This window comes from Ambystoma mexicanum, chromosome 1q, assembly GCF_040938575.1.
Source record: "Ambystoma mexicanum isolate Mex_15411 chromosome 1q, UKY_AmexF1_1, whole genome shotgun sequence".
Lineage (NCBI taxonomy): Eukaryota > Metazoa > Chordata > Amphibia > Caudata > Ambystomatidae > Ambystoma > Ambystoma mexicanum.
In genome coordinates this window covers 406,785,683-406,800,803 of record NC_090922.1, presented here as the reverse complement: position 1 = coordinate 406,800,803, position 15,121 = coordinate 406,785,683, and the positions used below count along the sequence as shown (strand labels likewise).

The 15,121-nt window shown below is 51.6% G+C and overlaps 1 protein-coding gene across 2 annotated transcripts in view; it reads right to left on the bottom strand.

Annotated features, from left to right (window-relative positions):
- The window catches only part of IRX5 (iroquois homeobox 5), a 34,061-nt gene extending 19,493 nt beyond the window's left edge, over positions 1 to 14,568 (bottom strand). The window contains exons 1-3 of one of the 2 annotated variants that reach the window (XM_069639608.1): positions 12,608 to 14,568; positions 9,975 to 10,380; positions 8,483 to 9,298 (exon numbers count right to left, since the gene is read on the bottom strand). In XM_069639608.1, the coding sequence (XP_069495709.1) occupies positions 8,483 to 9,298; positions 9,975 to 10,380; positions 12,608 to 12,886 (1,501 nt within the window). In that variant the 5' untranslated portion in view covers positions 12,887 to 14,568. Of the gene's footprint in view, positions 1 to 7,945; positions 9,299 to 9,974; positions 10,381 to 12,607 lie in introns of those variants that run through there. The other variant, XM_069639614.1, reaches the window with a different exon arrangement.
- Between the last annotated feature and the right edge of the window lie 553 nt (positions 14,569 to 15,121).

Genomic DNA, 15,121 nt, shown 5'->3' with positions numbered 1-15,121 from the left:
ATTATTAAAGTTTGAAGACCACTGGTCTAGTCTGCAGTCTTTTCATCAGGCCTATCGAATCCCAGATGAAGCTATATACTCCACACGTGTGGGATCACGAGTAATAAACCGTTGCTACGCATGCACAAGACTGAGTCATGCCGGTTTGGAGAAACCACTCACCCTATTGCTTTGATGAAATGATGAAGGGAGAGACAAGCCAATCATCAAATAATGCAAGGTTTTGAACACAGAAAAACAATTCAAGTTCGATCACAGATGCTTACAACTACAAACAGGAATCTGTACAAGTCCAGAAATAAAGCCCAACTGTTCAAAATTAACAATACAATGGCGATGACCACGTATGAAGATGGTCTCTGGGGAAGACCACACGCACACAAAATGACGATGCATATATACAGGGGGTTGAAACATGTCATATTGGACAATGCTAGGACATTACTAAAATACATATCAGTAAACAGGTATTTTTTTAGTTTGGCAACTCATTGTGGAGGACTGCTTTCCCATTTGTCGTCACATTTTTTGTAACTGGATTAATTTTGAACACATAACTATGTTGCCCTTTCTTTCTAAATATAGCCATACGAGAATGAAGTTACCCTTGTATTTATATGAGAAATATGACTTTTTTAGTTATTGTGATCTTCATGTGTGTGTACATGTGGCAGCCTTTGTATTGCTTTGTGTTCTCATTCAATCATGTTGTATTTATTACTTGTAATTGATGTCTGTTATCTGTTTGAGTATACATATTATGCATTTACTGTACTTTTTCTCAACACAAAGTTTCATTTTTTTTTAATTTTGTGCTGACTTGATTAGTTCCTGTACACGCAGTTGGAGAGGCCCTGAGAAGGAACCCCGCCTGTTGCTATATGAAGCTTTATTACCAACATGTCTGTCAGGTGTCTGCGTGCTTGCGCAGTACAGGAATGGGGGATATCTTCAAAGGCCATGAAGAGGAAGCGCCATAATGAGACTTCGGCAACTGTTTGGGCCCGGGGATATTGGACCTGGTTCACTGGTGCGCCAGCCCCTCCCGCCTGCTCCGCTAGCCATTCTGCGCCCATCCACTAGTATCATTGAGAACATGTCAGGTTCAATTGCCAGACTCGTGGTGTCATGTTATGGACTCCTGGACGCCAAGCCTGACTACTTAGACATCACTTTTATTATGTGATGTCAGTGTTACACAATTCTCTGGCCGCAGGTGGAGAAAGTATGAACAACAACAAAACACGTATGGGTCATGCTCCTTGTGTGACTTTGCTATTGCATTCTATCTTGATGAGAATATACGTGCCTGAACTCATTTATAGTAGCCACGAGTAGCCTCAACCAAATCAGACAGAAAGGTGGACACAGAGGAGAGGATATTTCATTAAAATAGTGTTGACAATAAGTAAAATATTGAAAGCAAAAAAAAAAAACAGGAATGACAATTCATTGAGTAGCTCAGCTCCTAGTGTATGAATGTTAAAGCAATGTCTCCCTTACAGGCTCAGAGGCAGGCGCGTGGGTGCATTCATGGCAGGCTTGGTGATCGGGCGGGCAGCTCAGGAGTTCAGTACTTGCCTCAGCCAGGGTGCCGGCCTTGAAATTGGTGGCAGGGTCAGTTCGGCCCTTCATCCTTCGTCATCCTCCGGAGGTCGATGAAGGATTAACATTAAGTTGGTTAATGACAACACTTGTTATTACAACACCTAGAAGCAAGACGAGCCTGGCATGAAGCGCTGTATAAGAACACAAATGATAGGAGCACACACTGGGCCTAATTCACAGAAGCATTTTATAATGGCGAACCCCCATTGGCAAACGCCCTGTGGATTAGGCCGGTTATTGTGGATGGGCGGGAAGCCAGGCAGATGTATACACTGAAGAATACGGGATTTCCTGTTACACAACTCGGCAAGCAGGCCTTCTTCAGCTCCTCTTTAACTTACCCATAGTCACCCTTTGCTCTTTGCAAAACAATTTCCAGTTATTTGGGCCACGGCTGTCACACACAAGTTTCTCTGAAAACAATGTAAGCATCTGAAAAGGCTCCCCCAACGGCTGACCTAAAGAGAAAGTGCACACTCCCACCCTCTGCACAGTCCAGCCCTTGCCTGCCCTAATGGGGAGGTGTACAAGTTTGGAATTTGACTCTGAACACCGAGTGCGGTGCTGGATGCATTGGGTGGCTTAACTGGAGGGAAGCAGACGTCACTCAATGGTTGAAAAGTCTCACTTCAGTCCTAAAACTCTGTTCAAGAAGCATTTTCACTCTTATTTTGAATAAGACAGGTCAGCTAAATATGCCCACTTGGTTTCTTCCTGAAATGCTCTCATTTTCTACACAAGAAGCCGTTTTAGCCAACGCAATTGCAGCCGTAACAGGCACGCTCAGAAAACTCAGAGCACATGAGGCATTCAACCTATTGGAGACATCCTAAAAACACCGTTTCTGCAATCATTGCCAGGCTGCCTCCAAACTTTGCAGTACCTCTCCCATAACAGGACCTGATTTACAAAGCGGCTTTAAATGGGATTGCGTCATTGTAAACAGCTTTTCTAAATCGGGCCCTACAGTGTGCGGTCTTTTTAATATCACCTCTATCTTTATTGTTTTGTGTTGGCATTTGAATAACTTAATTTCCCCTTCTACAGCTTGGAAATAAACCGTTTCAAAATAAGGTGATCGACAAGCAAAGCACTGGGTAGTGGCCACCAGCGTGCACCGAGAACGCCGCCATCTTGTTAGCACACAAGCATATCCACAGGTCTAAAGTAGTGGGCCACGATCTTGCAACTTGTCCACAGGTCCAGCGCCTGCTGTCTTTCGTGTCACGGGAGTTGGTCGCGTGGCTTCTCGCTTTAGCCAGGTAGGTGCAGTTGGCATCTAGCTTCACTTTGGCAGGGCTCGGGAAGCGGATCATTCCGTCTCCCCAGCGTTCGGTCGTGTGCATCAACTCCACCTGTGCACGATGTGTTTCCCATACAAAAAAAAAAAAAATAATACCCCAGTAATCATTACAGTGCGTGTGACCATAACTCGCTTACGCAAAGCTCGCTAATGCACCGTCCAGGAGCAATCACGTTGCACCTCCCCTGAAAAATGACGCTACTTTCAGGGGAAACACGTCAAGGCACGTAGGTGGGTAGACAAGTCCACTTTTTATATCACTTATAAAAGCGGTTCGTCTGCCCCCGGCGCAGGGCACGCGGTGGGTGCGGCGGCTTAGTTTCCTCTCATTGGGGGGTTTGGACTCGATCTCTGTTTATTTGCCAGGAGGAGGTTCGCTTGATTTACTACTTAAAGTCCTGGTATATGTTACTGCGTCCATTAAGAATGTCCATATACCCAGGGTCGATAGAGTGGTTAGGGCGGCGTGAAATAATGTGGCATTCCCCTATATCATGATAAGTGCAGCTGTGTGGGCTGAAACTACCAGTGCGTTGTTCCCTGTCTAGGTGTGTGGGTCGCGGATACCTGTGTGGCTAACTTTTCATAGTATTAAAGAAGCAACGTGGGTTTATCTACTGCATAGTGTATATGGACAACATACGTGGTTGTCATCTGGTCCCTTAGGTTCAGCTTCAGCGAGCCCTGGCTCTTTGGCCAATACCACTATGCATTCTGGGATTGTTAGGCTCTTATAATGCTGCACTTGGTGACATGGAGCAGTGCAACTATGAATGTTCCACACGTCTTTCGGTGCTAGAGGTAGTGGGTCACTGCACTAAAAGCGTTGCAACGCCCTCCACCCTGTCCCCCTCCACACCGCACATATCGCAGGATTGTGATATATGGGTAAGTGTGTGTCAAATTTTACACAATCTTATTAAATCAAAACACCATGTCACAATACAACCATTCATATCTGCATGTTTGTTCCCGCCTACTAACCACTGTGCATATCGGTGTCAGAACAGCGACTGCGCATATTGGTCATGTCACAACATACAAATTGGCACGCTTGAATACATCGCCTTACAACACCTTTAACATTGGGGTATGCAACAACCCAAAGTTGGACATTCAGTCTTGTACTACAGACAAAACTGCACATTGTCCTAACAAAAAAAAAAAAAAAACTATTTTGAAACAAAATGGACGAACCGCGTCTGCAACTTTCTCAACGCCACAGACAGGCAGGGGCAACAGAAGGCCACCATTCACAAGTATTATGTGGCAGAAGACACTTATCAGAACATCACTCCAAAAGGGGGAAGAAAGTGAGCGGACAGAAGAGACACGCACAACATACACGATGAGTTGCTCGGCGTCACCAACTTATGTATTGGGAGACACTCAGGGCACCATGACACATAATCCCCCCCCCCCTGCAATGCCACTGTGACTGGTTTTCGAGTTATCTCAAATTGAGCAGTGCCTTGATGTTACTCATCCCACAGAGGAGAAGCGTGGCCCCCACTTGGCCTTTTCTTGCGCTTCCTCGCAATCACCTCCAGTTAGAGGGCCTTGCCTCTGCTGCTGACCAGGGCATCTGGACCAGGTGCCCCCCCCCCCCCCCACACACACACATCGCCGCGTGAGAACTTATTTCTCAGGCATCAGCGCAGCGCCCCGCGGACGCTGAACAGGAAGTGCTCATTTCAGTAGTGTCCCGCTTAAGTACCGCCAGGGAAAGGGCAGAAAGGGAAACGCGGTTCCACACAGTCTCGCGCGGGGTTGCCTGTACCTTCGCTCTTCACATTTTGCTAAACTGTGACGCATAAACAGAAGGTTGTAAAGATCTAAACTACGTTAGACCTCCTTCTAAGTTGTTTTGATTGAAAACGAATGAAGTGATTAATCAGGGCGCTTAACAAAAAAGGGTTTTAGTAATTATGTTAATGTGGCAAATAATTTAACACGAATGCGTGTTTTATTGAGATTTTTCGGCTCATTGTGTCCTTTAATGTCGCTTCTCCCGCACCAACGAATAATAAGCTAAAAGGGTCGTTTCTCTTCCCCCCACCCCCCAACATGTTTATATACATGTGTAGAGGGATGCGCCGAACGCCCGGGGTCCCAGGGGAACGCCCGGGGTCCCACGGGAACGGCCGGGAGTTTCTCTGGAGAAATCGCTGCGCGTCCATTCGCGATTAAGGAGGCAAAGTGGGCAAGGACTGTGATTTCTGGACACCTCAGAGAGTGGCCCCGCGCCGGGGTGAACGGGTAGACGAACGTGTGCTTTACGCGGCATTGGACCAATGCGAGAAGCTGTGTCATGGTGTGAGCCTCCCCGTTTTGCACCAAGTCTGGCGGTGAGTGAAGACGTCAGTCCTTGGAACATAGTAGGGCTCCCGGATGTGGGCTCGGGGGGTCACCGGGGTATTTATACTTATTCGTACTAACACCTTCCCGACGCCATCTCGCGACCCGCGGGCACGCTGAATTTATTCTCTGGGATGGAAAATGGAGATTGGGAAACACAACCCGCGTTTTCCCAAAGAATTGCACTCAACTGTAACTTTAAATGTTTATTTTTTCAGTGTTCGCCTCTTGTTTTGTTTCATTATTGAAGGACGAATTTTGGAGACCAAGTGTAAAATGCGCGTGAAAAATTGACAAGTGTGTGCCTCACTTTTGCCAGAGGTTATCAGTTTTCTTTTAGCGCTTAACCCCGAGGAGCCGGCGTTTCGCATTTTTAAAGTATTCCTGGCACACGGCATGCCATTATTTTTATTGCGAATTCGATATCTCTATTTTCTGACGAGGGGTCCGTTAACAACGAAAATGTGCTTTATTGTGATTCCGAAAGTGAACTGAGTGGAAGCGAACATTATCCAGAAATGAGTCGCTTTTCTTTTCGCTATTCAATAAAACCTTTCACATTCCAGAGCAAGACACATATACTCCTCCTATCATGCGCAAGATGTCCTACACAACGACAGGAGTGCACAGAAGCCGGCAATTCCCCTGGAACTGTGACCCGACCCCACCAAACGCGCCAAGTCCTGAAGGGCGCCAACACCCGGCAAAGGGCGCAGACCCACTTCTTGAGGGAACTCGGAACTATGAAAGGACGCAGGACTGCTCTCTAAACCAGAGCACAGCTGCGCAGCTATCCAACAAGGCACGTGGGATGTAAAGCCCGAAACGCGCATACTTTTTAGAAATAAATAAATTAGAACGATATTTCCTATACAGAGCCCCGCCCAATCTCGTTATGACGGAGTCTGTCGTTAGATAATATTACGGGATGTGATTTGTTCTGGTTTCCACAAAGCATCAGAGTGACTGTGGGGGCCATTTGGCTTGGAACCGGCCTGCTTTGCGCCATTAAGGTCTTAATAGTGTGTTAACACGCATGTGGCAAAGGAACCCACGGAAAGATCTGTATTTCTGGATGTTTCTTTGCACCGACCACTGTAATCACACATTTTCAGATTACAATGTTTAGTAAGTTGCGGGTCTTGACACGGAAATGACGTACCCGCGGGTAGACACTTTTCACATTTCACTTTCCTCTGCAAATGACACGCGCCCCTGTGTCCCACTCACGTTCTCGCGAGGGCAGACTACGGTATGTGTGCATGTATGTTTATGTTGTTGGCGGGTGTTTCGTGCATACAGTGCCGTCGCTTCAGGGGGCTGGATGGCTGAATAGGGGTGCAGGAGGGGGCAAAGGAGGGGGCCCGTTACATTCAAGGCAGCTAAGTATGATATTGAGAGCGGGGCATAGAACGTATGTACTAAATAGGAAACAGGATATATCTGGTAATGGTTTTAATATATATTTACCCACACATCGGGAAGGGGTACAACTTATTTTACAAGTGACATAATTGCGCAAACAATTACAATTACTTGTTTATGCTCATGCCACCATTCCAATAAAACGCTCATAACTATTGTATTGTTATGTATTTGCATAATGCGTAGTGCGTGTGTCTGTGTGTTTGTAAACAAATACACGCATGGTATCCTGTTGCATTCTAGACATGTTCACATACATTTGCATGCACATCATTACCCATCCATCTGGAGGGATTTTGGTGACGTAACGAAGCTGTCCATCAACATGCCCATTGCCTAAAATCATAAATCATGTGACGTCCTCCCGTGAATGGTGGGACAATATGTGTATGCGTTCTAACTAATTCTTCCAATTATTCAGGAAGAAAGAGACACTCAAAAACTGCTTATTTTTTACATTGAGAGGGGTGAGGTATTGTGGAGAGATGGTTCTCGAACAATTGCATTCTAATCGTACGAGCGGAGCTCTAAGGAACAGCTGTAAAAACACATCATTGCTGTGTAGCCTCTTCTCGTAGTGTGTTGTGAAACGGTCAGTTTGCTGGATGTCTACCTACACCAGTCGACACCTGCCAAGGGAGCCTCCAAATGCAGGACAAGGGTGACCTCTACCTGTGAGAGTGGGAACACATTTCCAGGCCGGCCACTCGGCTGAGCATCGTGTGTATCCGGGCCCCAGCGAGGTCTCATCGGCTGAGGAAAGCCTCGTGAATCACGCGCCAGAAACACACATTCGCTGCACACTCTGCGGGCCATTTGCACACAATACTGCCCTGCCTAGCCTGCAACGGTAATAACAACAGCCCTCCCTGTCAAAACGAGGCCTGCGCTCGCGCTAGGCAAAGAACACACTCCACTATAATCAAAACGTGCTTTACACCCCCCCCCCCCCCCAACCGTAAAGGTTTTCTAGCAAAAAATAATGCTGTGCATGTCTTTCATTGTATAGTTCGGAGTTCTCTTCGTTGCTGACCTTTTCCTGCCCCGACTGCCCCCAACATACACGAACCCGACATCACTTTGCCGTAACAGACATGGGGCACAGGCTGCCATTTTACATCTGAAAACTTCCAGCGCCACAGACGCGCTGACAGCGCTGACACATCCGCAGCCGCGCGCAGGGAAAGCCCCGGGGGCGTCAGTGGCAGATACAATGCATTATTTGCAAAGACGCAATGATTGGGGGGCGGGTTCATGGTAAAATCTCTTTTAATTAGATATTTACATTTTACAAGGGCGAATGCAGAACTCCCCCCTCACCGGTGTTGCAGACCAAGGCCCCTCGCACTGTGTGTGTGTGTGTGTTTGTGTGTGTGTGTGCGTGCGTGCGTGGGGTCAGTGGAGGCAAAACAGAACAGCAAGGTCAGAATTATTGATTACACCTGTATCGGTACTTACGGCAAAAAAACAACTTAAAGCTGGGTATGAAATGCACGAAAAACAACAATAATGCTTATACAGGTGTCTCAAGATGTGTAGTTTACTTCAAAGCTCCGGTAGAATCCATTTAAATACAAAACTGCTACATTTAAATATACAGCATGGGTTTCCGTAGAAATCGGGTTTGGGTCGTGATGCTCGGATGCGGTAAGACTTTGGCAGGAGGCCCGCCTTTCGCTGTTCATGGTTCGCGTGGGTGAGGGGCGGGAGACTGCAAAAAAGCCGTTTAATAAATAAAAAAAGAGTCCGTGGGCTGTCAGAGGAAGCGGAATTAAATGTTGGACGTACCTTTCTTGAGTTCATAGGGCGAGTCTTTGCAAAGGTCTATCTGGGCCTGGTGCCGGAGTTTGCTCTCCTTGGCCAGCGCTTCGGCCCTGCTCAGCAGTGTCTGGTTTAATCCGCCGAAGTGCGTGCTGCCCGGGGCGGCTGCGGGCGCCACGGCGCCCCCGTGGTGCCCGTGCAAGTGGCCGAAAGTGCTGTAGTTCGTGTAGCCGGGGTAGAAGGGGGAGGCGTAGTAGAGGGGGCGCGAGAGGACGGCGCTGTTGGGGAAGGGGCACTGCGAGGAAGGGGATCTGGAAGGAGAGGCCGCGCTGCCGGCCAGGGAGGGTCCCTGAGAAGGCCTTGTCCCTGCGGTCGCCCCCTCGCCGCCGCCGCCGCCGCTCTCTTTGGACTTGTCCGAGGAGGTCGCGATTTCAGCCAGGGACCAGAGTTTGGGTTTGGTGATGACCGACGGGGGGGAGTGGATCACAGAGGTCCCGCTGCCGCCGCTGCCGGAGTGGAGGACGCTGGGCTGGGCCAGGTCCATGGGCTGCAGCTGATGCGGAAGGTGGAGGAGGTGGTGCTGGTGGGGTGGGTGGAGGCTGTGCGGGGTGCTCGAGTGCTGCTGATGCTGGGGGTCCTCCGCCTCCGGGGCGGGCTGGGCCCCCGGGCACGCAGCTGCCGGGGGAGATGTGGGGCTCTTGGAGGAGCACCCGGACAGCAGATCCCCTCTGTCCTCGGGATCTTTCAGCGCAGAGTCACACCTGATTGGGTCCACTTCTTTATCCGGGGGGCTGTCGGAATCCAGTCGGTCGAACTCGCTCTCACAGGGACTCTTCAGCTCTCCTGCGGGGAAAAGCACACAGTTTAGATGTGAGCGCATTACGCACGTAATATCCAACAGATTTCCTCTGGGGATCGAACAGCTATTAAACCACGTAACAATCAAAAAGCGAACGTAATATGACTAAATATTACGCTTTCTTATACAGAATAATTTTCTCAAAATACTGTCCCCCCGACCCCCCAACCCCCACAGGTATGCATTAAAGTCTCCTACAGGTATCATTTAGGCAACACGTAGGGCCTGGTTTACAAACATGTTTTTAATTGGACTTTCCCATTTAAACACATATTTGTAAATCATGCGCCTTCAGTTCAAAAGAAAAATTCCAAACGCATGCTCTGCCGATTCAGATTGTTCAAAATACTGTTTGGGGGAGTTTGCATTGCTAGGCCAGGAACCCCCCCTCCCCCTCCCTTCCCCCCCCCCCCCCCCGCCATGCGGGTGCTAGTGACCGGTAGCCTGGCGCCCACAGACTAAGTGCTAGACTGGCAAGAGGGCACCGGCTTTGGCCCACATGCTGGCACCCCACCCGATGAGCGGAGCCGCGCGGCCTCCACAGCCAGGCTCGCCCCCGTCCTCGGCCCCACAGGTGCGGAGTTTTTTAAATGCACCGGCAGCCCCCTGCGGCGGTTTGAGGCGGAACCGCCAGAAGCAATGCGCGCGCCGGGCACCCACCTGCGTCGGCGTCGGGGTCGCCCTTCTCGTCGAGCTTGTGCAGGGGCGCCTCGTCGTCGTTCTTCTCCAGGTCGATGTTCTCGTCCTCGTCCTCGTCCTCGCTGCGGTTCCGCGGCGTCCAGGTCATCTTGTTCTCCTTCTTGAGGCGCCGCCGGGCGTTGGCGAACCAGGTGGAGACCTGGGTCAGGGTCATCTTGGTGATGATGGCCAGCATGATCTTCTCGCCCTTGGTGGGGTACGGGTTCTTGCGGTGCTCGTTGAGCCAGGCCTTGAGCGTGGCCGTGGCGTCTCGGGTGGCGTTCTTCCTGTAGGCCGGGTCTCCGTAGGGGTAGGAGCCCAGGGGCGCAGCGTAGGGGTGGTAGCCCAAGGAGCCTGCCATGCCCGTGGTGTGGTCATACGGGGAGCCCTGGGAAAGAAGAGCCAAGACACAGGTGAGGAGGGTGGTCATTTATAGAGTAAAGAGTTACAACGACAAGGCACCCCACCACAGCCAAACATGCACACCAATGCTGGCACACATTGCCATCGTGTGAACGATAACAGCAGCAGTCTCTGCATGCACATTTGCACCGCACCACACAATCCACGCGACACTACGGGGGTTTCCGCCATAGAACCTCTCAGATGGGGAAAGGTGTCTGTTGTGACATTGAGGAAAACTGAAATGCATGCCCTATGACCTCCACCGCCTTTGCCAAATGCAGAAGCGTAATAAACACACACAGGAATTAATTATGTATGTGTATGGCCGTTACGGTGAACACGCGCGCATTAATAACGCCGGCATATGCTAATTAACGCTGAAAAGATCCGGAGATTTATTCTCGCGTTTATGCGCGGGCAATAACGGGGGGATGGCCTCTGAACTGACAGCGGAGCACCGCGCAGCGGGCCAAGCAAACAGCCGCAGTGAAGGGGCCTGAGCCCGGCCGCCGCAGTCCATAATCCCAAATAACCGCCCAGAGGCCCTCATATAGGACGGGAGGCCACGCGTCCAGGCGTGCGCCCAGGGAGGACAACCCGGCACTGCACCTTTTAATAAGGCGCTAGGTTATCTTCCACAGCTGAAGCAAATATGTAACCATCAAAACGGCGCTTTGGGTCCCCCCCACCCCCTTCATCTGCTATGAACGGACGCGGGCTCAGTTAATTGCCCCCTGACCCGTAGTTCACACTCACACGTAACAATAAGTAGCTGCTAATGCCAGGAAATCCAGTGTGTACAAAACAATCCACGTTACTAGTTAGTAAAAAAATAAAATAAATAACAACACACATATTGATGAAAAATCCCAGCCCGCCCTGGCATTTACCACGCAGGACTGACTCGGGTCTCCCATTGTACCGGGTAATCTTCCACGCGCAGAAATAATGGGTGTACTGCACACCTGCACGCCAATTACGCCCCACATTTTTCACCCAGTTCCCAATACAGGCCACGGGGAAACACCAAAGTCCGCGGACCACCGATTCTCTGGCGTCCGAGCACATCTTCCCACTCTTTCACTACTTGTGGAATCGCCATTCCAGAAATGCTCAGGGAACAAAAGTATGCAAACGCTGCCCTTATACGCGCGACACTTTTACAGGGAGAACTAAAATATGCATTTCAATCTGCAGTGTATTAGGTGTACCCCCCCCCCCCCCCCCGACCCCCCATGCGGTAAAGAGCAGGGGCGAGATGATCTGACGCCCAAGTGGCGGCCCACCAGAGCTGAGTCTGGGCATGTGCGTATTAAAGTTCGGGCTGGAAATCGGCCTTTAATCTCTGGCGTTTGGGGGTCAACCTTTACAATAAAATAGCCCCATTTACCGCTCTAGCGCGGGATTACAGATTGGGAGCTGGGGGACAGGCGGGCAGTGTTCCTTTCACTTCACTGTGGATATTGTGTAGCGCTGTTACCAGGGTGTAATGTGGCACGGGCTGCGAGGGGCTGGAAATAAGAGGGCGGGCGCTGTTCTTTCTCCAGGGCACTTGAACAGAATTCTATGCGGACTGGGCCACTGTCCTTCAGGCGGTAAAGGGGGCTACGGTGAGGCCGAATTAGCTCCGCACTTTCGTAGTGCGGAAAGTTGGGCATGCGCTGAACCGACGCGGGGCCGGGGCCCAAATGCCTCTGGTATTCCCAGGACGGGTGGCAGTGGAACGGGACGCGCTTCTGCGTCAGTTGGGAGCAGCCACTCGGCCATGGGGGGAAGAGTTATAGAATGAGATGAACCGCTCAAAGCGAAGCTACCAGAATACAGAACGGGAGGGGCAGTGCTTTTCTATTTAAGTGTTAATGGGGAAATGCATTTTGCAGGCACACATATAGCTGCGGGGCAGGAGAGTGCCCGTGGGATGGACAGACAACACGTTACACTACATAGAAAATCCCGGGTCTTGTGAGGTTGCACGCCAGCACTAGCGCACGGGTGATAATATGAAGCTGACCCAGTTATACGGGTGACAGAGGTGTCAGTGCCCCAGGGGACGGGACGGGGGTGCGTGTGAGGATAGGGAGGCGCCCAGAGTCCGTGGCGGCACAGAGCTGCTGTTGCGCTTGCGAAACGGGGCACATTGTGCAGGGCAGAGGGGTCCCCGGGGCAGTCCGAGGCAACAGTAGCGCCCACCAGTCCCAGAGGCTGCTTACCACGTACGAAGCGCTGAAGGCGGCCGCCGCAGCCGCTGCCGCCGCCGCCGCCGCCGGGTCCGAGCTGTACTGCAGGTGGGAGTTGTAGCCCGGAGAAGGGGCCGAGAAGGCGGTGGATCCGGCGTAAGGCGAGAAGGCAGAGCCCGAGGAGGAGCGCCCCAGCTCATCTGTCCGGGGTCCCGAGAGGACGCTCGTGCTGTAAGCCGGGCACGAGTAGAGAGCCAAGGAAGCCGACGGCTGGTACAAGTAACCCTGGGGATAGGACATGGCCAGGCACATGCATACACCCTGTCTGTGCGCGCGCTCACAGAGCCAGAAAAAGCCCAAGCCCGGGTCCGCGGAGCCGCCTTATTCCATGTGCCTGCCCGGGCTGCTCTGGGCTGCAGGCGGAGCGGACCTGGAGCCGGCTCGGATCCGCCTGCCTGCTGCCTGCTGTTGCTGCTGCTGCCGCTGCTGCTACGTCCCCTGCGCTCCTCTCGCTGCCTGCCTACTTCTTCTCAAGCAGCGTTTTTTGCCTTCGGACTGAAGGATAGGAGGGGAGGAGGTGGGGGGCTGGGAAAAGGTCCTGCCAAGATGCTAAGTTGGAAATTGAGGATTCTGACGCCTTTTACGCAGGCGATGCTCCTCCTCCTCCCGGGGTGGTGTCAGTCTGGAAGAAACTGAAGGATCCTGTGGGCTGTTCAGAGCTTCCCCGGCACCCACAGTCTCCTGTTCCTGGTCCCCGGAGCAGGGCCGGCCTCTGGATGGCCATGGCACTCGGGCAGCCGCGGTGCACACACACACACACACACACGCACACACACCGGCCGCGCCAACTTTCTGCCTCTGAGAAGCGTGAGCGGGGACCGCCACCCTTGCCCCTGTGCAGCCTTTGCCGCAAAGCGAGACAATCATTTTTAGTTAAAAAGGGCAAGATGTGTGGGCACTTGAATCGCCCCGTCTCCCCTTCCAGGGGTGAGGGCATGGATGCCTCGAGAAGACACAAGCAACAAGACAGAGCACTGCTAATAGGAAGAGACGCATTGGAAATAAACGAGGTTAATTCTGGTGATTGGTTCTCCCTGACAACAGTTATGGGTACATGCAAGGCATGGACCGCAGCTGGATTTGCACACCACATAGTAAATGCATTTAGCCTAATGCCGCGCGTGCGTACCTATGCATGCGTGTACGCCAAGTGAGTTTATTGCATAGCGCTGCGTGTGCATAGATGGAGGTAAAGCACGGTGCCTAGAAGTTGGTAAACATCAAATAAAAAGAAATAAAAAAGACAGTGCTTCCTGGGTAAAACAAAGACTATGGTCATCATATTCTGGGTAATAGTATTTTTATTAAAGGTTAATAATACAAATGTGTTTTTTTTTCTTCAATACCTAAATGCACCCTCGGCAAATTACTTGAAAACGTCATCCAAGTGACAGAATGACCCCCTGCTTTCGCAGACTCGGCCTCTTCGAATGGAGCGCGATTCAGGGGTGCTTGGGAGAGATTTTATCAGGCGATTAACTAGATGGGTCTCTCGCTCCGTATCTCATAAAAGGATCGTGGCAAAAGCAGATTAAAAGCATAAGAAGCCCGGGCCATCCCCGCCGATCAGGGCGTGTAATCTGTTCAGATTGCAGCCGATCCCTTTCCCCACAGGGACGTATCGCGGCGCGCCCCCTCCCCTGCACCTACCGCCGTGGGCTTGGGGAGCTCTAAGGACGACCAGCTTCCCCAACACTCGTGCAGAGGGGCGTCGCGTTTCCCCGGCAGCCCGGAAAGCGCTGACGGCTCTATTTCTTTAATTACTCCCGCACCTCACTTTGCCCTAATGAGTCCTAGCATCGATCCCCGCCGCGCCGGCTGCCCGCTCCCGCTCATCACCCCGCGCAGGAAGGGGGTCCTCTATACAGGCGTGTCTCGCAGCCCACACCGGCTCGCAGGGCCGTGCTGCGCGCCATATGTGGGGCCGGGGCATTCTGCGCGCATACGCGGGCGCTGCGCGGTGGGACTCCGCGCTCTCGCCGTAGAAAGGCTATTACAATGCGTGCAGAGGGAGGGGCGCTCTCCCCTGTGCACCGCATGCCTGATGGAGTCACGTGCTCCGGTTTTGTTTTGAAAGCGCTCCCCGAGTCGGTACTTAGGAGCCAGATGTCGGCCAGACGTGCCCGTTCCGTGGTGTGGTCGCAGGGAGACGGTGGCAGGGATAGAGGAGAAAGGGCCAAACAATTGCAGTTCTGCGCGCGGCTGGGGCAACTTTCGTAAATCAAGTCTGCGCTGAAAGCTGAGCGCATTTCTCGGGTTAACGGCCGGGCTCGTGCTTTCTCTTCCCTGAAGCCTAAAATCGCTCGTGTCTTGTTTACCAACACAAAAGAAAGTCTAAAGCAAAAGCCGGGGTAACGCAGCAACAGCACGCTGCGAAAATGCCAGCTGTGTGGTGCATCTCGTGCGCACATATGTGTGGGATTTGCGTGCATACGCCCTTCAAAGCTCCAGCTTGTGATTCACGCTTAGAAACCGCCGCTGTTTCCC